At 47.2% G+C, this 25,482-nt stretch overlaps 1 protein-coding gene across 1 annotated transcript in view; it reads left to right on the top strand.

Annotated features, from left to right (window-relative positions):
- Nucleotides 1-23,268, top strand: part of LOC119374737 (cytochrome P450 2U1) — a 239,712-nt gene extending 216,444 nt beyond the window's left edge. Inside the window, exons 3-4 of the mRNA XM_037644924.2 lie at nt 12,763-12,953; nt 23,005-23,268. Of these exons, the coding sequence (XP_037500852.2) occupies nt 12,763-12,953; nt 23,005-23,180 (367 nt within the window). The 3' untranslated portion in view covers nt 23,181-23,268. The remainder of the gene's footprint in view (nt 1-12,762; nt 12,954-23,004) is intronic.
- The last annotated feature ends 2,214 nt before the right edge of the window (nt 23,269-25,482 follow it).

Below are 25,482 nucleotides of genomic sequence, written 5' to 3'. Positions count from 1 at the left end.
CGAAAGTTACATATGGTATCCACATCACCGCACCGTAAATCGCTGTTAGTTCGCAAGAACGACGCAGTGTCCACTTCATTTCCTACGAGGCTGGGCGATGGCCTCATGCTGACCGAGGATGATGCTAGATTGACAGCCGCTTTGTAGACTAGGCTACGTAGGCCACATACGCCCAGGTAGTCTACGAATACGACAAACACCATCCACTGACGTTGGTCCACGTAGCACTATCCACGCCTACCAGCCTCGACGGCTATACCTCACCAACGCGAAGGGTGGCTTCAGGTTCCTACTTGTCGCCGGCTCTGTCGACAGCCGATTTGCCGACGAAATGACCGAGCATGAGGATGTAGATGCGGCCACTGACCGCATCTACATCAGAGACGTTTCGGGACCCATACTGGTTCCTTGTTCACCCTAAGCAGGCAAGAGCCGTGTGTCGCTTTTTTATGCTAAAATGTGACGTAATGAACGTAATGAATGTGACGTAGGTGTAGGAACCGAGGCATCCTAGAATTCCAAAAGCTCTACTATACCACATACTTCACTACACATGGACTCCTCGTCACCACGATCACGACCGGATCCCATAACAAGTGATGACCAGCTGCTGGTGCTCACTGATCACGGTGATGATTCCCTTGTTCAAGAACTGTCAAGAACTTCTTCCACACATGCACACGAGTTCGTGAAACGTGCGTGCGTTCTCGGGACACATATGCGGCTTTTCAACATATATATATGTGTGCGTATAAAATTTAAACTTATCTTTAGCGTCATTTTGTAACGTGTCGCTCAGTAAAAATAGTTACGCCACACTCACCTACCCTCCGCATGCTTCGCATAACAACGACTCCCACGGTACGTGGGATCTGCCGAATTTTTTTCCTGGTGTTGGTTGAACTAGAGGACTAGGTTGAACCCCATAGTTCCTAACAGTCAATCTTGCGTGGTAACACGACTAACGGCCTCAACGGCTCCCGGGAGCGAATCTTGCGGCTAAAAAGTGTTAATAGAAGCGCCAATATTGAAAATAGGCATTTTAGGCATTTGTAATCATTTAGGCACAAAGGCCAAAAGTAGGCATTTAGACGCAGTATAAAAACACTATAAAAGCTCTTCTTAACTCTTAATTCATGCTTATATATCAAAGTGGTGCGATAGGAGCGCAAGAACAAAATAAGCATTTGCCTAAAATCCGGTCTCTCGTCATGACATGAATGCCTTGATTCGTCCCAAAGTTATATATTTTGGTGCATGCAGCTCCTCGCTGAATGCTTCGCATTGCATCGATTCCCGCAGTGCGTGAAAAATTGCGATCTTTTGTCAAAATGACAGTTCTTTATTTTGAACGTAGCACTTATTACGGCGGCTCTCGCGGGAAATGCTGCGTTCACCAGGGCAGCCTTTGTAGCGGAGTCGCTATGTTTTTTTTAGCAGTGACGTGATCGAATAATGCCTCACCTAATGAACCACTGTGCATATTCTTTGCAAAGCGAAGTCAAACATACCTGTTGCTCGTGGTAACTGGGTCCACAAGCTTTAAACCTAAGCCATCCACTCTTATCCGTTACTTTCTTACATAAACATAAAATAAGCTAGCGCAATTTTACGCGACGACATTATCCAGCCCCCCAAAAGTGCGTGAACGTGGTGTCAGTGTAGAAGAAACATGCAACCCTACGTTTCTGCGTTGATTATCGTTGCCTGAAGAAAATCACGAAAAACGACATGTATCCTCTCCCACTCTCCCTCGGATAGACGATATCCTGGGTCGACTCCACAACGCTAGGTATTTTTCGTTGATGGACCTCAAGACCAGCTATTGGCAATTCGATGTTGAGGGGAGAGATTGATAGAAGACTGCCGATAGAAGACTGCATAGAAGCAGACGGCCTGCTCGGGTTCAAGGTCCTGCCCTTTGGTCTTTGCTCGGCAACTGCGACTTTCCAACGCGTTACGGATACAGTACTAGCAGCCTTGCAGTGGTAGACTTGCCGAGTGTACTTCGACGACGTCTTTGTGTATGCCCCAAACTTCAACGAACACCTGCGGCGCCTTGAAGCTGCACTTGAAGCAATCAAGACCTTCGGCCTTACCTTGAAGCCAGTAAAGTACCGCTTCGCCTACCAGGAACTTTTTTTGCGTCACGCCATCAGCAAGTCTGGTGTGTCCCCAGGCCCACGAAAAACAGCTGCCATCGCTGCCTTCCCGCCGCCCACAACCGAGAAGGCCGTATGCCGGTTTCTCGGCTTGTGCGCCTATTACAGACGCTTTGACACGGTATTTTCGAGGAGCGCCGAGCAACTAATGCACCTCAGGAAGACCGACTCTGGACTCTGGATTTCAAGTGGGAAACAGCGCAAGTCGAAGCATTTCCAGAACTGAAACGACGCCCGCAGACGCCTCCGATACTTGCGCATTTCGACGAATACGCCGATACGGAAATACACAGCGACGCAGGCAGCGTAGAACTCGGCGCCGTCCTTGTGCAGAGGACTGATGGACTGGAAATGGTTGTAAGTTACGGTAGCCTGTAGCTATTCAAGGCGCAAGCCAGCTATTCCACAACAGAAAATGACTGCCTCGCCATCATCTGGGCTACATGAATGTTTCGCTCCTACATCTACGACAGATCCTTCACAGTTGTGAGCGACCACCAGGCCTTATGTTGGCTTGCTGACTTGAGGAAGCGTTGAGGTCGCAACGCAAGGGAGTCTGAGGGTTCAAGAATTCGACATTGCCGCCGTTTACGTGTCCGAGCGAAAGCACTCTACCGCCGACTGTTTGTCTCGCGCCCCCGTCGACCCGCCGCCGCAGGATGACCAGGACGATAACTGCTTCTTCGGAACCATAAGTGCCGACAACTTCACTGAACGACGGTGACCCAACCCGGAGCTTAGAGACCTTGTAGAATACCTCGGGCGCAAGACAGACGTTGTTCCGAAGGTATTCAAGCGAGGACTCGCGCCGTTTTTTTTTCTTTGGCGGAGCAGTTTTCTTCAAAAGAAAGCCTTGCCATTTCGAGCCAACTACCTCCTCGTAGCACCTTCAACATGACGTCCAGAGGTTTTGGGAGCGTTGCATAACGACCCCATGGCTGGATAAGTAGGATTTTCACGCACACTCGCGAGGATACAACAAAACTACTGCTGTCCTCGTCTCACTTCCGACGTCGCCCATTACGTAAGGACTTGCCGAGTCTGTCAGGGATGAAAGACACCGCCGACTAGACCAACCGGACTTTTGCAGCCCTTCGACCCAACTCGGCGGATGTTCTAGGAAATCGGGATGGACTTACTGGGGCCGTTCCCAACGTCAGCTTCCGGAAATAAATGGATCGTCGTATCGTAGCTACCGACTACCTCACCCGCTACGCCGAAACAAGGGACCTGCCCAAAGGCAGTGCTACTGAGGTGGCCAAGTTCCTCCCTGAGAACATCGCCCTGCGTCATGGCGCCCCAGAGGTCCTCGTCACCGACAGAGGTACGGCTTTTACTGCTGACCTAACTCAGGTGATCTTGAGACACAGCCAGACAAGCGACTGTCGGTTCACCGCCTACTACCCACAGACCAATGGCATCACCGAGCCTCTAAATGACACGATCACCAATATGCTGGCCATGTACGTCAATGTCGAACACAAGAGGTGGGATCCGTGCGTGACCTTCGCATACAACACGGCCGTATAAGAAATGACACAGATGACATCATACAAGCGTCTACGCAAGGAACCCGGCAATGACGCTCGACGCTATGCTGCCGAATTTCACCGACGAAGAAAATCTCGACGTTGCTACCTACTCGTAGCTCGCCCAGCTGCCTATCAAGAACCAGCAGAGGGTCGATAGCCGTCATTACAGTCTTCGACGTCGCAACATAGAATACCAACGCGGAGACATTGCATGGGTCTGCACACCGGTACGCCGACGTGGACTAAGCAAAAAACTTCCTAGGCGTTACTTCGGGTCATACAAGGTACTCTGACGTCGTGGCCTGCTGGACTACGCGGTTGTCCCGGGCAGCATTACTAGTTATCAGCTGCGCCGCACATGACCTGAAGTCGTCCATGTCGTACGCCTTAAGCCGTTTTATACGCCTTAGTGAACCTGAGGACTCTGATCATCATCATCATTAGCCTGACTGCGCCAACTGCAGGGGAAAGGCCTCTGCCGTGATCCATGACTCTTATTTTCGCTTTATTATTGTTCTTTCTTCGTGTATGCACGTTTTTTTCTCTTCCATCTTCTGTTGTAAGCACCGGGAGGATGCTTTTTCACAGAGGGGCGATGCCATGCGCACTTTTTAAATAATCTTTAATGGAACCGGTACGTTACACGTATACACTGCCTTGCGCAAACCGCACCCCAGTGTCTAGATCATTATAGAATCTTTGGATATGACCTTGCGCCGCACATGAACAATAGAATTTATTCTGGAACTATCCCAGCCACCAGCGATAACGCTGGAATTTTCTATGCGACATGTGTGTAAGACCAACGCGCTTTTCTGCTGATCAGATTACCAACGGCCGACGCTCTGTTCACTGCTTTCAGTGCACAGCGTGTGTCACTCTTACTTCAACTTGTCAATTTCTGGGCAGAATTAAGTTCGCCCGAATAAAGACCTTCGTCTTGAATACGCCGACTGCAGCCTTCTTCAACGTCATGACCACGTGACAATACTATGCATGTGTGCTACGATATGATGTTAACGCTTCAGTGCAAAAAGTGCACAGCAGACTAAGAAAAGCTCTGGTCGTTCCTCAGTCTTCTGTGCAATTTTTGTTCTGAAGCGTGAACAATATGAAATACCAACTAGGCCGCTCCATCACCTAGCTACGATATGAGCTGTTTGGCGCACATACCCGCTTTCTGTGGCGCATACCCGTTCCTGTCCCTCTCACTTCCTCCTTTCCTTCCTCCTCACCATCACCTCCCTTTCCCACCTCGCACTACATGTCGCATGTATACGGTTTTTCTTTCCGAAGCGGTATCGATCACTTGCGTCGCTTTCTGGCAACGTTTTTAGATCATTTTCTGTTTGCAAACTTGCTCCGAGAGGCGGCCAGGTTTTGTCGCCGGCGCGAGAGGTGGCGCTGACGTAGCGTTGAGATCGGTTGAGATGCATTACAAAGGGCGACGCTTGCTTCAGCCGCGCGCTTTTGCTGCGTTGATGGTTTGTGCTCGCACGGCGTTCCACCAAGGAATGAGCTCTTTGCAGTGATCGTGCGTACGTATTTAGGTAGATACCGCGAAGTGTCAGCGCAGCGTGCCGCGAGCTGTTGTTCGGGGTATGCCTCGGCTGTGGAAAGTCCGGTAACCGCGACGTTTCTTCATGGGAGCTTTTCTGTATGTTTAGAGGCATTGAACTGCAAAGGAACCGTTAAGCTGCAAAGGAACCGGGTTTGTTACTTTCGACAGTTTTTGAACCCTTCTTGTGCACTTCGGGACTGTGATGTGACAAGTGTCGGTTGTCCCGTTCACAAGGACACCACTGCTGCCTTATCTAGGGTATTTACGTCCCAGAATCACGATCGGTATGAATATGAAGCACGCCGTTGTATCGCCTGGTCACTGACATGTGCATTGACATCGCACAGTACGCAGTCGACCCTCTAGCACATCCATCGAAATGCGACCACCGCAGCTAGGATCGAACCCGCTACGTACCGCTACTGTAGAAGTTCTTCACTCATACATAATGTTCAAGGTTATTTTGCTGCCAAAGACGCTTGCAAAAGTTTAAGGTCTAAAGGTCACATCAGCAAAAAATAAATTAAAGGTATTGGGAAGGCTTTCCGTACAATTCCGTCATCAGAAGCAGCTTTACGATTGTATTAGGGATGTGCGATTAGTGTTTGTGAAGTCGAATCGAATAGTGGCAGAAGCGAGTAGAAGTGAAATGGTATACATTTTGAATAGGTAACGAATCTGAAACAGCCGTTCTGAGAACGAATGTGCACAAATTGATGTTCACGTCCTCGTATTCATATGTTTAGTATTTATTTATTTATTTATTTATTTATTTATTTAGTATACTAAGAGGTTTCAAAACGGGAAATTACATGAGAAGTACTCCCAGAAGGAAAGGTCGTTTAGGACGATGTCGTATAGAAGCATATAGAAGTGTATTCCATATTTTTTTCTCTCTTTTTTTTAAAGTATACTGCAGGCCCTTCGCGGCCCGTGCTAGTAGGTACATGAATACATGAAAATGTCTATATTTCCGAAAATGCATGTTGAAAATTTAGGTTTCGCCCGCACCTATATACAGCTTTGCTGTAAAAGATGGTCGATACGTATTTGAATGGGCGCAGGCTATAGGTACCAGTGTTGCGATATGGGCGCCTCCATTCCATTCCAATTCCATTCCGGTGAATTGGAACTTGCCGCAATTCCATTCCTTTCCAATCCTCGGAATGAAAAAACTTAGCCCATTCCCACTCTGGGAATGGCCGGGCAGTTCAATTCCATTCCTGTAATTCCTCAACGTAGGGAAGGTATCTTGATACTTTATCGAGTAACGAATGAACGCCCCATAAAGCTGATGTCATCAGATGCATTATTAACTGCAAAAGTGCGCAAAACACGTTACCAAGGTGGAGGGATAGTAGCTTGGGGACATATCTCGTGCAGTACAACCACCCTACTAATTACCACAGGGGCAGTTCTGCCGCTACCTATAGTACTTGCATGGTCAGCATGTTTGAACGAATGGTGATCGTAGTAGAACAGCGCCGGCGAAAACAACAAACCAGACGAGGAGAAGGACACGTAACACAAGGCGTAGTAGAACAGCGCCGGCTTTCGCCGGCGCTGTTTTGACGAATGGTGATGTTTTAATATTGTTTAAGCTTAAATGTGGTAATGCTAAAATGATGACATAGCGTATTTTGATGCTGACAAAAGTAGTGTTCAAGAAGACTAAGCACCCCGCCACGGTGGTCTAGTAGTTATGGCGCTCGACAGCTTACCCGAAGGTCGCGGGATCGAATCCCGGCCGCGGCGGCAGCATTTTCGATGGAGGAGAAAATGTTTGAGGCCCGTGTACTTAGATTTATGTGCACGTTAAAGAACCCCGGGTGGTCGAAATTTTCCGGAGCCCTCCACTACGGCGTCTCTCTTAATCATATGGTGGTTTGGGCACGTTAAACCCCAGATATTACCATTAAGAAGACTAAGCAGTTTTGCTACGCGTCTGGAGCGGTCGTGAATATGGAGAAAACAAGATCTGGTAATGGGGAACAAAAGCCTCTAGATCTGCTGCTATTAGCTGGAACAGTGCACCGCTCGGGCACCTTCTGCCTTTGCATCGAATACGGAACATTGGGCCGCACTGCTCGTCAGCACTCACGCTTGTCAAGCGCGCCTCGCAAGCATGGCTAGGGTGAAGAGAACTTTCTGTGTTAGCCTGTGCGCAGGTATGCAATGTCTTACTTGTCGCAAAGGTTATTTATATGTGTCACGTATTAAACTGCTCGTGTGATAAAGATCAGGCTGTGCTGTATTTTCGGAAAAGGCGTAATTCCATTCCCATTTCATTCCTCCAAACGTTGTCCCCATTCCATTCCGGGCTCGCGAAAATGTGGAATGATTCCGGTGTCATTCCAATTCCGGAGTGACAACTCCGCAACACTGATAGGTACACAGCATTTGCAGTTGTATGGCGGGAGGAACTCACTGCAATGGTGATTTGTTCTCGTTTGGCCAGTGAATGAAGGCCACTAAAAATAATTCAAAATCGGAGCCCTTTCACGGCAGGAGTTGAGCGAGGGAAGCAACTGGAGGGAGTAAGTATGCGAATCCACACAGTTGTTCGAAAGCCGAATGCTCCTTGTTAATAAAGACGTGCTCCCCGAGCGAGGTAGCGTGCCTTATATATGAGCTCTCGCCTTATATGCCTCTAATATGCTATACAAGAATGACAGTTATCGTGCTTTTGTGCCAATTTTTGCCTTTCTTCGTGGCAGTTGACATTTTGAAATATTCGTAAAATACTGCGGCTTACAAGTGACATTAAGTAGGATAAAATACTGGGCGAGTTAATGCAGATTCATAGTGGCGCAACAGCGCGAAAAACAAAGACGAGAAGTGGACACGGCACAGCGCTGTGATGTGAATAACCGTCATTACAAATGACGGTTATTCGATTCGATGATAGAATCGAGGAAGGCACTGTTCCATTTGAATATCGAAATTTTCGAATACTCCCTGTCTTTCCTCTCTCTCGTTTTCCTTTCTTCCTTCGAATACTCGCACACATCCCGTAAATACGCCACTGCAAATAATGTACCTGTTGCTTTCTGTTTCCGGAAATCGAATAAAAATGACAAGACCTATTTTTCTGGTTTCCTTGCTGGTTTTTGATTTGGTAGGGTTTTCAGCAGCTGGCGTAATACATGTTCAGGTGACATTAGAATATGATTGAGCATTGCGGGAGCCTATGATGATTTGCGCATATACAGGCGAAAAATTAAAGCCGGTTACAACGGGAAACAGAATGAAGGCAAGCGCACTGTGCAGTGTTTGCATTATCTTTAACTTTTTTTTTCCATGCCCTGTCTTACGTGCTGTTTCTTGTTATAATGCTGAGATGCAACTAAAACGCGCGTTTCACTCAAGCGAAGTGAAATGAGAGCGATTACCGCATCGAGTTACCCCTTGTGGTAGTTCAGTAGCGCAGTAGCAGACGACGCGCTGAGACCAATCCTAACGCGACCGCAGCGCCCCCGCCTGGTTGGCGATTGCGGCGAGCCGCCCCGCGCCACTGGAAGGCCGTGCTCTTTGCCAACTGAAATAATCTAAAAACGTTGGTTTCTGGTGGAACACCTCCCTCCAGCGCAGAGGGCCTGGGTTCGATTCCGGCTCCAAACCGGGATTTTAACAGCGAAGCTGTTCTAGCTCGGTGTAAAATATCTGTCGTGACCCAAAACTATCATCATCATGAACCGGCACTCTTCGTCCTCTTCTGCTTCCCTCGCAGAACGCGTGCGCCGATTTGTACGGTGTATAGCAACGGGGCGAGAGAAACAAATAGATAGATAGGAAAAAAGAGTAAGAGCGCAAATCTTCACTAAAACATTCCGCACGAGGTGGCGGGATTCTAATCTGCGTGCCCGCGATCCGAATGCGAGCGCCTCCAGTGCAAGCTACGCAATTTTTTTAGGTGCGCAACATTTCTTAGTGAACCCAAGACATTTTGAGCGTATCTATCTATCTATCTATCTATCTATCTATCTATCTATCTATCTATCTATCTATCTATCTATCTATCTATCTATCTATCTATCTATCTATCTATCTATCTATCTATCTATCTATCTATCTATCTATCTATCTATCTATCTATCTATCCATCTATCTATCTATCTATCTATCTATCTATCTATCTATCTATCTATCTATCATCTGGCGGCACTCGTCATCGCCACCTTAACTTATTGTAGACCAAAATTAGCATGGGAGGGTGAGAGGGTTTTACGAATATGACTGTCTGGTCATGACATAAATAACGTGAAAATCCTGTGTCCTACGTCGTCAAACCCTTTTTTCCAGACAGGTGCGACACATGCCCGTTCACGACGGACCGCGGTGTACGGGTATGCGCCACAGGTGATTGACACTCTCTACCCAGGAACGGCGACGAAATTGGTAATTTAAATGCGAGAGCGTTAAGAAAGAGCGACACCAGCAGCGTTGACCCAACTAATGGAAAGAATAAGAACTAGTATCCCCGCAGAACTCGGACCCTAGCATTCTGCGTGACAGTCAGGTATTCTACCACCGAGCCTCGCCAGATGAAGAAACTGCTTTAGAAAAAGACCCTATGCACACGTAAGGTCGGTGCAACGTCACTTGGGGTTGTAGTGCTGGCTATCTAAGTTAATAACGAAGCAATACCCACTACATATGTACTCTTATGGTACGGGCGTCTTGTCGGGTTTATGTCAATTGTGGTTTCATTGCTGGATTCACTTTCATAGCAGTCTAATTTGTTTTGTTTTTTTTTTGGGGGGGGGGGGGGGGGTTAACGGCCCAAAACCACGATATGATTATGAGAGACGCCGTATTGGAGGGCTCCGCAAATTTCGACCACCTGGGGTTCTTTAACGTGTACCTAAATCTAAGTACACGGGCCTCAAACATTCTCGCCTCCATCGAAAATGCAGCCGCCGCATAGCATTCTAATAAATATTACATTTGTATTCCTATGATCCAGCAAGGTATATTCAAGCGTTGCTTGACCCCGGAGGAATACGCTAAATAAAATTACGTATGATATGTACATCATCGCACCGTAGCGTGTACTTTGTTTGAATAGCACAGATGTCCGTGCTCTAATATGAGTGCTGACGTTACGTCCGACCGTAAGTTACCATTTAAACGTCAGTGTAGTCGGCGTGCTTGGTAAGGCCACGATGTGCACACAACTCCTCCATTTACAAAAACACGTGAATGCATCTCGTAACGCAAGCCAAAAAATGCACCACAGAACTATTAGCTGACTGCTTCGCATGAAACCGATTCCCACAAGACGAATTTTTTTACGTTTATGCTATGCTAGGAGCTGCTTGAGTTTTCTGGTGATGCTAATCGGCCAAACGAAAGCTTCACAGCTCCGCCGTCAAAGGCAGTGAACTCCATGCATACACAGGCTGACCTGTCATGGGAAAATACCGTGATGCTCAAACAAGAGAGATGCAGGAATCACGTTTGATTGCAGGATTTTGGGACGCGTGTAAAATAATAATAATAATATCTGGGGTTTAACGTCCCGAAACCAGGATATGATTATGAGAGACGCCGTAGTGGAGGGCTCCGGAAATTTCGACCACCTGGGTTTCTTTAACGTGCACCTAAATCTAAGTACACGGGCCTCAAACATTTTCGCCTCCATCGAAAATGCAGCCGCCGCGGCCGGGATTCGATCCCGCGACCCTCGGGTCTGCAGTCGAGCGCCATAACCACTAGACCACCGTGGCGGGGCGACGCGTGTAAAAGCTAACCCTCAGTAACACTCGTCCCCAAAAAAACTCAGGTTTCTTGATTGCGAAATTTGGTGAGCGCCAACTCTGGGCCGTCACTTATGTTTGTGCCGTCCTGTATGTTTCTAGCAATATGCTGTTTTTAAACCTTTTCGTTCACCAGTGCGTGTAGAAAGCTTCATCGCCATCGTCGATTAAATTTCAGTTGTCGGTCTGCGGTTCGTGCTCCTTATATGCTTTCTTCTCCGTGGCTTCTAACGTGGCGTGATCATGGAAGTTAGAAACCAACTCGCGCAACATGTTGCACTGTAGTACAACACGGCTGACGCCATGAACGTAGTAGAAAAGAGTACATTCAATGGACGACCATCGATTGAGACGGTAGTTCAAATATATTTATATAATAATGTTTCGGCTCTTTTAAAGAAAGATACGCACATATTCGCTTAACTCTAAACAAATTTGTGATGAAAGCTGATCTGTGGTGATTAAATTAGGCGATATCTGTCATTCTCACAGCCTACGTAGTAGTTTCTTTCGACTACGTAGTTTGCCGAGGCAACAGCGGGTAGTCTTTAAAGCAAACTTCGGAATTACCTGCAGTGTGCAGCGCTATAATGTTTGGTACAAATGCTCTTAGAAGCCTTCATTACTGACCGGCAGCGTTTGCTTACTATGTTGAAATAGTACTGCCGGGTCTCTTGAAGGTCATATTTCATTATTTCATGTGACCCCTTTCAGGGTCTTATTCTACTTGGTAGTTCCTTTCGTAGAGCCCACTAGCCCACGAATATTGTCTTGTTGCCTAAGTCTACATGGATGCGCGAACTCTAAAGCAATAACACGTTTTTACCCTATAGTGTTTTACGCAGGGTTCTACCAAGATTTCTATGACGTATTTTCGTCACGGAAATGACGTCGAAAAAATGCACACGATGAGATGGCGGGCACGCTATCCACAGCGCCACCGTCACATACTGCGGAGGCTTCACAAGCGCGCCTTTTATCTCTCACATTGTCTTCTCACAGTGCCGTATGGAAGCGGTAAAGTGAGTTAATGCATTAGGACCGTCGCCTCCGTGATTAGCTCCTGGAAGGCATCGTTGTTACGCGTCCGTCCCATTCGGCGCGTTTCCAATGAGAGAAGTGCTATTATGTCAACGCCTTAACACACCGCGAGGTGGCGACCTTACCCCAAGCCACGGCCTCGCTCATAGCATCCATCCATATTAAAAGTAGCTCTACGACGCGCGCCTGCCTCGCCTGGCCGCAACACCTACGCTCGCCCCGAGAAAAATTGCGGCCTGGCTAGAGGGGAGACACGACGCGCGTTTCTCTCTAGTCCGGCCGTGGTGTTCTGTTTACTCGCTAACATGCCGCGGGATGGCAACCTGAGCCCATGTTCTGCGTGCAATCAGCGACGCCCTTCTGACTGCCGCACCACTTTCTCTGATTACGCTCTCAGCGTCAACTATTACAGCAATTGTTGATCATGGATGTTAGTCGTCGGGATGGAGATGTGCCACCAAGCGTCAACATGGGTGCATCCACGCTAAACGGTGCTATAGCTGCCAAACACCAAATACTTTGTGCAAGCTCTCTTATAACAATATACAGTAAAAATGCAACTACTACTGTAAGGACACGTTTTACTTTCGTGTTATACCGATTCCTATGATCGAGGGATCAAACATGTTTCTTCGTCGTTTTCGTTATAATTATGCATTGATAAATATGAGTGTGAATAGCTCAACTACATGAATGCTGTCGTGCAGGGCCGCAGAGGACACGCATTTTGGCAAGTACTTCATAGCCAAGGGCAGCGTGATTCTACCGAATTTCTGGCTGGCTCATAGGAACTGCAGCCATTGGGAAAAGCCCTATGAATTCAACCCCAGAAGGTTTTTGAAGCCCGATAGTTCTGCTCAGGTGACGCGACCGAATGGACTGCTGGCCTTTTCAGTTGGTAAGAGACACAGCAGCAACAACCACATTTGATCTTGAAGTGAATTTATCTTGCGAGCAACAACTTCGATTTGATGGCGAGTAGACAGTATGTTTTTCGTGAGAAAGCTGTACTATGCTACGTCTGGCAACGTCATTCAACGCGACGATTTTCCGCACCTCTCCGTCCTGAGAAAATCGAAACGAGGTCCCGGTCACCATTCTCAACTTTGATGGAATTTATTGCAGGCCTAGGCTATACACCTAGAACAGTTGTTTTGAAGCTAGTTTTGTTGAAAGATATTTTGTTCACCTGAAAAAAATGTATAAATTTTGGCCGCAAAAACAGTTTGCTGCCAGATTCGCAATTTCTAAAATTCGAGCGCACCTAGGCAAAAAACGGTGCACTTCTTGATCACAGTAAAATATAATCTTATGATCCTATATTTTCCTTACTTGTCGAAGCACGTTTGAGGAAAGAAATACAAACATGGCCAACCGCACAAAATACCTGTAAATAAGGAGTTTATTGCTGCAGACATCTTAAACCGAGGATAGCAAAACTCGGTACATATTAACTTTGACATTCGCGCTCTCTTTTAAAATAATTTTCGTGGTTTTCTCGCGCTCCATTTTACTTCATACTTGGGATGAAACGTAAGTGGCTTATCAAAAAACACCAATGTTTGAATATAGTTTCCTCAAAAGGCAATTTTTATTTTTTAAATCCGTCTGATTGAAGTCAAGGACGTCATCTAACATTTTGCGTAAAATGCGTTGCATTATTTTGTTTGCTGACAAGTTGTAATGCGTCACATGTGACAAAGTCAGCCTAACTGCCGCGCCGTTCGTTATGTGCTAAAAATCGGACATAAGTTGTTCAAGTTAATTGTACGTGACATAATCACAACGCAGCAGCTCCACGACAACAAATTCGCAGCCAGGTTGCATTGTACAACAAGCTTTGCCTCGCGATTAGCGGCTTCACAAACCCGCAGCAGCGGCCGCTCGATGCTTCGGGCGATCACATTGCATGAGTGCCGCTGAGAGTGCGGACGAGCTCCGCTTGCGCATGAAAAATACGGTCGGAGGACGACTGAGATAAGGAATGCATCAACGTTAAAAGTAATGGCTGTTAAGTGCTAACAATGGTCATATTATACAAAGGAAACTCTGCCGGTAATTTTGCAGCGATCTTTATCTCTCCGTAGTCAGTCGCTCGCCTTGTATCTTTTTCTCTGTTTTTTTCCCTTTCTATCTATTCGTGTGTTTGTATTCCTCTCCCTGTCTCCCTCCGTACTTGTTTTTTTATCCTACTTTTCCTCCTGCTCACCCTCACATTCCTTTCCCACCACATTGCTATGCTCTGCTATGCCAGCGTGCCTGGATAACCGAGTGGTAAGGACGCTCGCCTTCGTATCGTGGGTGCGTGAGTTTGACTCTCGCCTAGGCAGAAACATTTTTGCGCCAAGAAATTCTCTTTCTCTCTCTTCCTCCCTCCGTTTATCTGTCTTTGTACGCGTTCTCTCGCCCATCAAGTTATCGCATCCTTCGCCGGACAAATCGGCGCATGTGTTCCGGTAGTGATGCGAAACATGAAGAAAGCGAAGTAGAAGAGGACGAAGATGGCGCGTGCTGGTTCATGATGATGATAATTTTCTATCTCTGACACACGGCCAACCTGGACTTTCACAGCTCTGCTATAAAAAAATGAACATGTCGATATTCCGCGAACGGTTTTCTCGTGAACAATTGCTAACTCAACAAAAATACCCTAGCAGGTGTATGCCACGTAAATTGGGCAATCTCACTGCCCACCGCTGGTCCACTTTAAATGAAGAAAAAAAAACTTTTCGTAGCCTGCACTGGAGGCGCAAGGCGAAAGACACAGCGGAGCTGATGGCGAGCTTCGCACTAGTGGTGCCAAGCCTGAAGGAAGCCTTCTTTGTTTCTCTTCATTTTTCTTTTTCTTTCTCGCTCTCTTTTTTCTCTCTTCTCTGTTTTATTTCTTTCTATTTCTCTTTCCTTTTCTCACTCTCTCCCTGTTTCTCGATTGCGTCCTCTGTCTTTTTCTCTTCTAAAAAGAGACAGGGCGTGCAAACACGGACACAAGAAAGAAGTCAGGACACCACAAACGCCGACTAACAACTGAAGAGACGCACAACGGCTGAAAAGAAAGAAGACACGAAAATTTATCTGCGCATGCCCATGCAACCGGCGAACCTATCAATCCGGCACGCGTGGCGGTCTACGTGGAAGATAACTGTTAAGGCATTTGATTTCATCTTTATGCAAGTTAATCGACGGTTGGCTCACGCATGCGCTACCACTATTCTCGATATGCCATGCTTCAATCATCAGGCGCGTTTCTTCATTTCTATGCCGGTACAACACTGCGCATTCATCGAATTTTAGCGTGCACTTACAATCTCGACAATGTAAAGATAGATTAGAAGGTGAGCCTCCTGTTAGCTATCTCTTATGTTCCAACAATCTCTGGTTAATGCATCGGCCCGTCTGTCCTACGTAGAAGCGGCCGCAGCTGAAAGGGACCTTATACACCACACTCGTACGGCAATCAGTGAATTTGTTGGTGTGTTTTACGGAACAACTATCGGTCCGCTTCTTGTCTTTTACTCGCTCATTCTTCCTCTGCACAGCGGCACAAATCTTACGTAGCTTATTGGCAGCCGTGAAAACAACGTTAACGCCGTATCTACCTCCTACTTTCTTTAGCCTGTGAGATATGCAATGAATGTACGGAATACCTACGACACGTTTCTTCCTATCGCTTTCTTTTTATCGCACGCCCTGTCTCTTTTTAGAATGAATACGTACCAACTAGCTCAGCTCTCTGTTATTCTAAGTCTTTTTCTCGTTCTCTATTTTATTTCTTTTTTTATTCTCTCTCTTTCTTTCTCTTTCAGCATTTCTTTATGTTTATTTCTCTTTCTCATTTTTCGCGTGCTATGCCTTACTCTCTGCCCTCCTTCTTTCCTCCTCCTCTCTCTCGCTTCGCTTTTCTACCCTCTTGCTATACGATACCATACAAGGCTATGCTATGTTCTGTCACCGTGCCTGGACAGCCGAGTGGTTAAGATGCTCGCCTTCGGGTCGTGGGTTCATGGGTTTGAATACCGCCGCCTTGTGAGGAATTTTCTGCGCCAACATTTTCTATTTCTCTTTGCTTCCATCTCTTTCTCTCAGCGCCTTGTTATACACTGCAGAAATCGGTGAACGCGTCCTGGGAGCGAAGCGGCGAAGATGACGAAGGCGGCACGTGTCGATTCATGATGATGATAGTTTTGGGTGACGAGAGACATTTTACGCCTAGCTAAAACAGCTTCCCTGTTGAAAGGGATCACACGGGTGTGAAACGCCATCGTATGCGGCCCACATAATGCGCAAACATCACTACTCACCACCGGTCAAGTAAAATGTCGAGACAAGGTGAATGCGGGAAAAACACTCGTGCTGTGCAAAGAAAAAATAATAGAAGATGATACGCAAAACTCAAAGGGACTTTCTGTAACTTCTGAACCATTGAGTAAAGTACTGTGCCTTTCTCTACCTTTTATCAGAAACTTGGAAGACGTTTGTGTTCGCCTCAAGAGTAGAACGCGTTAGCTTAACAGGACGCCTTCTGAAGTGCTAGCACATCTTCCCTTCTCGGTGGACATCTCAAGCGTGCCCCAAGAAAAAGTGAACGCCCGAACGGGAGAAACAGCTGGCCACGCTTTCCTGGGACGAAAGAGTCGCTCCTGCGAGGAGGCGCCTTGAGGCGCCGGACAGGTGACTTGTAGTCAAATAAATTAAGTTGATACCATCTGGGCAAGCATCACTGGCTGTTCAACTATGCTAGAGTGCTTACTGCAAGTACAGTTGCTAAGTTCCCACTGCGCCATAATTCTTTCTTTTGCGAATTAGCCAAGTACCCGCTACGCTTCCGAAGGCAACACGTGCACCTACGCCGCTTCTTACTTTCTTGGTGTTTTTTCTGCTGATGATGATTAAACAGGTCTGAGCCACCCAGTCATGCAATTGACATGTTTTGACTCCTGGTTAGATTCTACGCTTCTGCCACGCAACATTACATGCATCAAGGAGACTGCTCCTACTACGTGGGATTCATATAGAGTTTTACAGCAAAGTTGTTATTGTCGAGGTTTGCCGGGTGTCGTAGATAGAAAGTTATTGTCATGAACCGACACGCGCTTAACCACCACCCAAGTACTCTGTACAGACGGTTGACAAGAGAAGATGTTACGTGCGGTCCCTAATCGATGTTTGCCGCCCGTGTGTTCCCTCGTTAATATTTAGTGGACCAGTGTGGGGCCTGGTGGGGTTTGCCCAACTTCTGTGGCACATAGGCGCTGTAGCAGTTTTACAGCAGAGCAGTTATGATCGACGTTAGCGCGTGTCGAATATAGAATGCGATAGAAAGAAATAGAGAAAATGGAAAGAGAGAGCGAGAAAGATAGAAGGCGAGAGAACGACTAGAGAGAGAGACAGCAAGAGGAAAAAAGAGAGAAAGAAGCAGATAGAAAGACAGAGAAACAAATAGACACAGTGAAAATGTTATACTAATACACAGTCTAAAAAAATAAGAAAGAGAGGCAACGACGCCGGAATTTCTGCGAAACAAGCTCTTTAACGTGTCGGGTTAAAGTTGTGTGCCATCTCTATGCTGCGCTCTGCAACAATTCGCTGATTATCCACCTTCACAGAGAAGAATGTATCATGAATTTCTTTTTTTTTGTACCCAATAAGCTGAGAAGGATTAGTGGAACTACAGAGAGAAAGCATAAACAACACACATCACAGGGCGTCAAAGAAGACTGCGGTGTAAAGCAAGCACGGCCCCCTTTGTGCCGTACAGAAAAGGCGTTGTTTATACCAACCGCCTTTTTCAAGTAGTAGTGTGTACATAGGCCAGATAATTTAGTGCAATAATAGTAGGCTGCTACAGCACGAGCGTTCTGTCCAGGGCAACTCTTACTGGCACGTAGCTCAACAGTGTGCAGTCTCCCGCCTGTTTTCTAAGAAGCCGAGGTTGTATCGTTTGACCGAGATCAGCTCACCAGAGAAATAACGGAGACTTAAACAGCGGGAGGGGTGGATGGTGTATTAGCACCACCTCCATGGATTGTCAGTTCTTATTGTCACAGCACTCACTCCCTTAACAATTATTTTACTTGTGTGTGTGTGTGTGTGTGTGTGTGTGTGTGTGTGTGTGTGTGTGTGTGTGTGTGTGTGTGTGTGTGTGTGTGTGTGTGTGTGTGTGTGTTGGGGGGGTTGTATTGAAGGACGCTCTGCAGAACTCCGCAGCCGGATGGGCGAGGTGCGTGCTCGTATACGGTGACTGGCTATTCCTGCACTGTGACGTCTTCCAGCTATCCGTGGTCTGTTTGATTACTTGTCATAATTTGTTGAGGTGATGTGTAGCACCTGCACTTCAGGCCGGGCCATCGGATTCCTCGGAACGCTGCGTCAGGGTAGCTATCCCATCTTCGGCGGCACTGGCGATGATGACGTTGAAGACTGGCGGTCGGCTTCTGAGCACCACTTCTGCGTTTTCTGCCAGATGGCTGAAAGTACTAAACGTAATGAAGCATATGAGAAAATATAAAAGCGCAGACGTAGCTCCAATGAAAAGAATGCAATTTAGAAAACTTCTTGGCATAGGTCGGTAAAAAATGTGGAGCTCACTCAGACTCAGAAAATATTTTTCAGCCGCACTCACTCGGACTGAAACTCACCAAAACATTACTCACTCAGACTCAAACTCACGGTTCGATCTGAGCGTGAGTGAGTCGACTCGTGAGTCCGTTAGCGTATATTTAGCCTTTTTCACCGGGTGTCAATGCTCTTTAACAAATATCTAGCATAATCCGTGCTCTACTTGGCACCTTTTGATCCCGTACCTTTACATAAGAGTTATCAGTGGTGGCAATCTAGTAAGGACATTTTTATTGAAAGAGATGGCTGAGAGATATTTTTTTAAGAGCTTCCCGTTAATATGATAGAGAGGGGGGGGGGGTCAGGGCACCTCGCCCGCCCGTAACTCACGCCTCTCATCAATAAATGTTGAGCTGGCGTACGAACGCTAGCGTGTTAAGTATGTGTGAGTAGACGTGTGTGAGAACGCTAGCCGACATAAGGCTGAGAGTAATGCTGAAGTTGAGCAGTCATCACCATAGGTCAGCACAAAAATATGGAGCTCGCTCAGGCTCACTCAAGAAATATATTTTGCACTTAGGGCTCACTCGGACTCAGAATCACCAAAATTTTCCTCAACCGGACTCGCTAGCACTCAGGCTCACTAAAAAAAGTCAGTTTTTTTTAACACGAAAGTGTTTTATGCCGGGGTCCACCAAAACTTCAGTGACGTATTTCCGTCACGGAAATGATGTCGAAAAAATATACATAATCAGATGGCAAAGAAAGAAAGGTACCGTCAACGGGCATCGAACCCACGACCGCTCGGTCCGCAACAACAGATGCCGGACACGCTATCCACTGCGCCACGGTCTTTTTTTTTCTTTATTTCCGGTTGTACATCACACAAACGGTCACAGACTCTGGAAGCTTTACGAACGCGCCTTTTATATCTACCACTCTCCAGGTCGGCTGGGTGGTGTTGACCCTTGGGAGTGGTGAAGTAAAGTAATTCGTCATTGCTGTAGCCTCCGCGACTAGCACCTGCAACGCGTTTACGCGTCCGTCCCGTTCGGCGCGTTTTCAATAGAAGATGAATTTTGTCAATGCCTTAACACACCGCGAGGTGGCGACCTGTGCCCAAGCGTCTTAAAAGCGTCGGCCTTGCTCAGCATCACGCTAATACAAACAAAAAAAAATTGGCCGCGTATGTGCGTGCTTCGCTGCAAATGTCGTCTAAAGACGCTAGAAGAGGCGCTGCGTGAGATATGGACACCATCTGGCAATACGTCGGGAAACATGAGTGCTGTGTTGCGGGCTGGTAGTCCCGGCGCAGCGGCAGGTGAAGACCGGCAGGAACGCCGGCCAGCCCGAACACGCGGTTTGGCGCGATGCGCCGAAGGAGAAGAAACGTCCGCACTCAACGAGTATTCTCCACGAACTCTCTTATTTACACGTCGCCTGGGTAAAACAGGAATGCCAGAGCGGCTCCCCCTGTCATTCGTGCAATGCAATACTGAACCGAAACCGAAACACAACATGAGCTTGTGCAGAGGTCACGGAGGAAGACAAGTTTCAGCGCAGTCGCATTTTCAGAGCAGCTTAAGAAACTAGGGTCTTTAAAATTGCGTATCTATGTATTTTCTATTAAAGGAACACACCACCTAATACTTACCTAATGATGTTGCGCCTCAGATATGCGTAATATTTACTTTTTGATCGACAACGTTCACAAGTAGGCACAGCCGTACGAGTTCAAGATGAGTGGGCGATAAGCAAGTGGTTCAACTTTAGCCGGGTGGCTGAATCGAGTGACGTGCCGACAAACAGAAAGACAGACCAAAATTTCTGCGTTTAAGTTCCCCAAGAAAGACTATCGTCTTAGCTCTGCGACGCGCGCCTGCCTCACCTGGCTGTAACACCGCGTTCCATGCTCACGCGCTCGCCCCGAGAAAAATTGCGGCCGGGCTACTGGGGCGGTACGACGCGCTTTGCGTTTACCTCTAGTCCGGCCGTGGTGTTCAATCACAGTTTAACATGCCGCGGTATCGCGACAAACTTCTGCGTCCAATATGCGACGCTCTTCTGGCTATCACACTTCGTTCTCTGATTACGCTTTCACCGTTACCTACTACAGCTACCACAAGGGTTTGTTTAATCATTTAACATGGACGTTAGTCGTCGGGATGGAGATGTACCACCAGTCATCAAAGTGGGTGCATACACGTTAAGCGGCGCCATTAGATAACTGCCAGACATCAATATACATTGTGCAAACTCTCTTATATCAATGTATCAATGTAAGCATTCAGTTACTTCTGTAAGGGCACGCTTTACTTTCGTGTTATTCCGATTCCTATGACGGAGGGATCAACCGTGTTTTTTGCCTCAATGGCGTAGCAATGAATGCGATAGCAAGAAATTGGAGTGGAGCAGGCAGCTAGAAACTTGCTGCGCGCTGCTCAAACACATAGAAGGACGCACGAAAATAACGCACAGGTATACACAGGACGAACGCGAACTGTCCCAGTAGTTATTTCAACTAGCCCCTGCGTTGGCTCTTTTAGCTAGCAGTGCGCTCCTTTCGCAAACTCGGCCGCTGCAGCAAGCAAAGTGACATTCGTGCGGTGTATAGCTTGAACGCAAACTTTGCGATGAGAGCACAAGACGTACGAAATTCACGCTGAGGAGGTAAGCCCGGGAGCACCGGCGACCGCGCCCTGTATGTCACAGTACAAGTCGGAGGCGCACATCCCAACTCCGGCGAAACACTAGACTTTTGGAATCGGGGACACGATAAATTGGCAGTGGCACGTGAAGCCACGGCTCGCGTTCTCTCCTGGCGTCGATCTGATCACTAAAATAAAGCTTCATTTGGGCCTAGTTGCTGTATATTCCTGAAGATAAAATTACAGCGCAAACGCACTTCTTTGTCCTTCTTACTTATTCTTTACTTCTTTGTCCCTGCACGCATCTGATTATGATTTCATGTCTACGCGTGTCTAATACACTGTCACCCTTGTTACAGCTTTTTGTTTAGAGCTATTGTTGTGTGCGCATGAGCGGTAAGGTTGCCTAGAGTTTATATATGAATTCGCGTATGAAAGAATAAAGCAATTGTTAGTCAGAGCTTGTGTCGTGAGTTTCTTTTCTTCGTGGGTGTGTTGTGCCTTTGCGTGGTAATTTTAGTCTCAGGATTCTGGTCACGGTGTAAGACACATACTGTTGTGGGATGCGGAGTCGGTGAAGGACGGATCCCAACATAAAACAAAACGATGTTTATGAACGTAATAGCAGCAGCAGGGCAAGCATGCCGATGCTGCGCTTCGGAAGGTTAGAGAAACAAACATGAAACCAAGCTTGGTAGCTTGGGTTATATAGCCAGCAGTGGTGACGTAAGCCTCAAGTGAAACTGCGTGGCGCTGTCTTTTATCGGAAGCGTGTTGCAGCAGGTAGCTGTGTCACGCCGGGCTAATCAGTGACGAGACGGAGGCTGCGTAGGTCTGTGCGCAGTGGTCGCCACACTGTGATTCTGGGTCAGACGTCTGGTTTCCTTCCTCCTGTGGCGTAAGCCTACAAGAGGCAAAGCGTTCCCACTAGCTCGCGCCACCACGAGCCACGGGACGCTCTCTTTTTCATTATCCGACTGGCCACGAGCAGCGCGGCGCTACAACCCCAATACAGAAACATAGCGTGGCTCGCCACCCATACGACGCAAACGTAGCGTGGGACACGATGCAGCATGTCCCGCATCTCGCATATTTTTATTTTGCCACGTGTGGTGCTCCTCGCGTTTCACCCAACACCGCGTGCATTTGTATTCTGCCGTTAGTATCCTCGAGAACGAATGGCGCATGGCACACGGCGGAGCCAGGGGTCGCAGGTTCGATTCCCCGTTCGCTCGCTTAGAAAAATATTTCTTCTCAATTATTTTAATTTGTGGCTTTTATTATATATATATATATATATATATATATATATATATATATATATATATATATATATATATATATATATATATATATATATATGTGTGTGTATATATATATATATATATATATATATATATATATATATATATATATATATATATATACGGGACATGACGGCGACGCCTAAAATTCACGGAAAGTGTCCATATAATTGTTATCGCAATAATTTATCTTCGTCGGACTCACTCGGACTCAAACTCACCAAAGTATTACTCGCACGGACTCACTCAGACTCGGACTCACGGCTCGATCTGAGTCTGAGTCAATCGACTCATGAGTGAGTTTGCCGACCTATGTTTTTAGTACATAGAGGCGTAGTGGAAACTGTGAGTGAATATAATCCGCGTTTATTTGCACATTTCTTAAAGTGAAAAGTACTTTATGCTCCATTACCCTAAATAATAATCGCGTTTTTTTTTGCAGGAAAACGAATGTGCGCTGGCGAGTCCATGGGAAACTCCGAAGTGTTTCTGTACGTCACGTCGCTGCTGCAAAAGTTCCGCATCCTCCTCGAGGAAGGCTGCAGTTTCGACATAAATAAGACCGGCATTCCTGCTAGCGAAGTTGCAGGGATAAAGCTGCGCTTTATACCTCGTTGATCTTTTTTTCTGCTTCGTATGTTGTTCATACTTCAAACCGTAAATTGGTGTGGTTGTATAGAGTGTGGCCTTGCAAAGTGTAGATCAATAAACGTCCCTGAAATTGTCACTCGATATGCGGTGGGCCATATCGCTGTCTTGTCTTACGTTGATGCTCCAGTAAATCGCGAGCAGTGTGTGGTTCGTATTGTTTGTCACCATCGTTCTTCTCTCGGTTTGTGCAATTACCAGCTAAGGTGTGCCCCTGTTCATTACCCGAGATACCTTCGTGGCTTGGGCACGAGATTGTGGCATAATCGTGTGTGAGCTTGTCACCCAGTGTTCTGTCACCGAGTATTTCTAGAGACGACATTCGGTAGACCGCCGCGTAGAACATTCTACAAACCTCCTCTGAATCATAGAGGACTTGTGCGGAGGTATTGTCAGCCTCTTTGGTTTGAATGGCTAGCGCAACAGCCGTTGCTATTGCCGTTGTGGTGCAGGACGTTTTAGGAGACCATACGACAGTTTTAAGGGTAATCTGCTGTGGTTCAACTCCTACTGCGACGCAGCTCTGGCTGCAGTTGGAGGCATCGGTATAGACCACCTCGGCATTTTGACCAAACTGTTGTCGAAGCTGTCGATCTCTAGCTTCTCTTCTCTCCCCATGGTACAATTTATGAATCACATATAAATGAGTGACTCTACACGTCTTTCCAGCGCCGGAGTCTAAACACCAGTAAACTTTTTTTTATTTCTGCGCCCCTTGCGCCAGCATTGCTTCGGCGCCGCTCGAGGTCTCGCCTGGCCTATTCTTCCTTCACCCTGCAATCCCATCGATTTCGGTGGCGCTGCATAGCTCCTCCCGCTAGAGTGCAGCATGATCTGCAAACGAGATCAGCACTGCCATGAAACTCGGCGGATTTAAGTAGCGTCCGCAGCAACAGAAACGGAGATGTGTGGGCCTGTACTGAGCCACGCGACTGTGGAAGTCGTCTCGCAGTGGGCTGGCTTCAGCCGCTCCAATGCGATGGTGTCAGTTTTGCCATGAATATCCACGGTTTATATCGTCTCGCGTTTCTCCAGCACCGCAAAGGGCCCGAGGTAGTGTGGCTGGAGAGCAGGCTGAATAGGTCCAAAGCGCACGAAGGCGTGGGTTGCATTGGTCAAGTCAGTTGTAATGTAAGGTGACCGTGCTACAGGAGGTGTTCGACAGGGTTTGGTATTCCGGAAGAGGTCCCGAAGAAGGTGCACGTACTCGTGAGTAGACGGAACTACCGAGGATCGTTGTGATGAGAAGTCGCTGTGCAGACGAAGCGAAGTACCGTAGATTAGCTCGGCGCTCGAGAACCTGCTGTCCGATTGCAAGGCGCACCTGATGACCAGAAGTACCAGTGGTAGACGTTGAAGCCATTGCAATCGCGTGCCATGGGCAATCAGTGCTGCCTGGAGCTGTCGATGAAACCGTTGCGCAAGGCCATTGAACAATGCACGTGCTGCGGGGAAGATAAGGAAACGTCGGAGCATGTTCTGATTGAATGTGGAGATATCCACCCAGGTGTACGTTTGGGCATGAGCCTACATGCAGTCTTGGGTTTTAGAGACGACAATGGAAAGCTGAACTGATCACGTAGCGCAAAAATTTGACACTGGACAAGAGAGGGACGAAGACGAGCGCTTACTTCCAATGAGGTTTATTTCGAGAAGCGTACACATATATACTCTCGAAATGCGAGAAACAAAGAAATCATTCAAGAAGCCCACAACTGCCATGCGCGAAAATCTTACATTCTCAGGAAAGACAATTCTTTTTGACAAAGCCCGAGAGAGGGAGTGCTGACGCAGTTAAGCCCTAATGTACAAATCCTCTCTGCCTCGATAATTTCTCTTGTCGTTTTATTTCTGTTTTTTTCCACGATAACGGCGTCGTGAAAAAGCGGTTTGCAGTCACACGTGCTGCAGTGCAATGCCAAGAAACCATCGCGACCATTCTTGACGTTACAAGCATGTTTCCGGAGCCGGTCATTAAAACAGCGGCCAGTTTGTCCTATGTACTTCTTGCCGCCTGAAAGAGGTATCTGATAGATTGCATTTGCTGTACACGTGACGAACGGGATTTTGTGCTTTTTTGAGCAACCTCGTTTTGCATTTGAAGCAGCTTTAGTGCACAAGTACGACAGCTTTTTCGGGGCAGAAAAAAACACCTTCACATTCGCCCGCTCCCCAACCTTTTTCAAGTTGTGCGAGACTCCATGTAGATATGGGACTACAGCAAGCCTCTGAAGCCTTGCTGGCTCAACAAGTGGGAGCGCTTGTTCCGAGA

The sequence above is a fragment of the Rhipicephalus sanguineus genome, chromosome 11 (assembly GCF_013339695.2).
Source record: "Rhipicephalus sanguineus isolate Rsan-2018 chromosome 11, BIME_Rsan_1.4, whole genome shotgun sequence".
NCBI lineage: Eukaryota > Metazoa > Arthropoda > Arachnida > Ixodida > Ixodidae > Rhipicephalus > Rhipicephalus sanguineus.
Note: the sequence above shows the minus strand (reverse complement) of the source record. Positions and strands in the feature narration are given on the sequence as shown.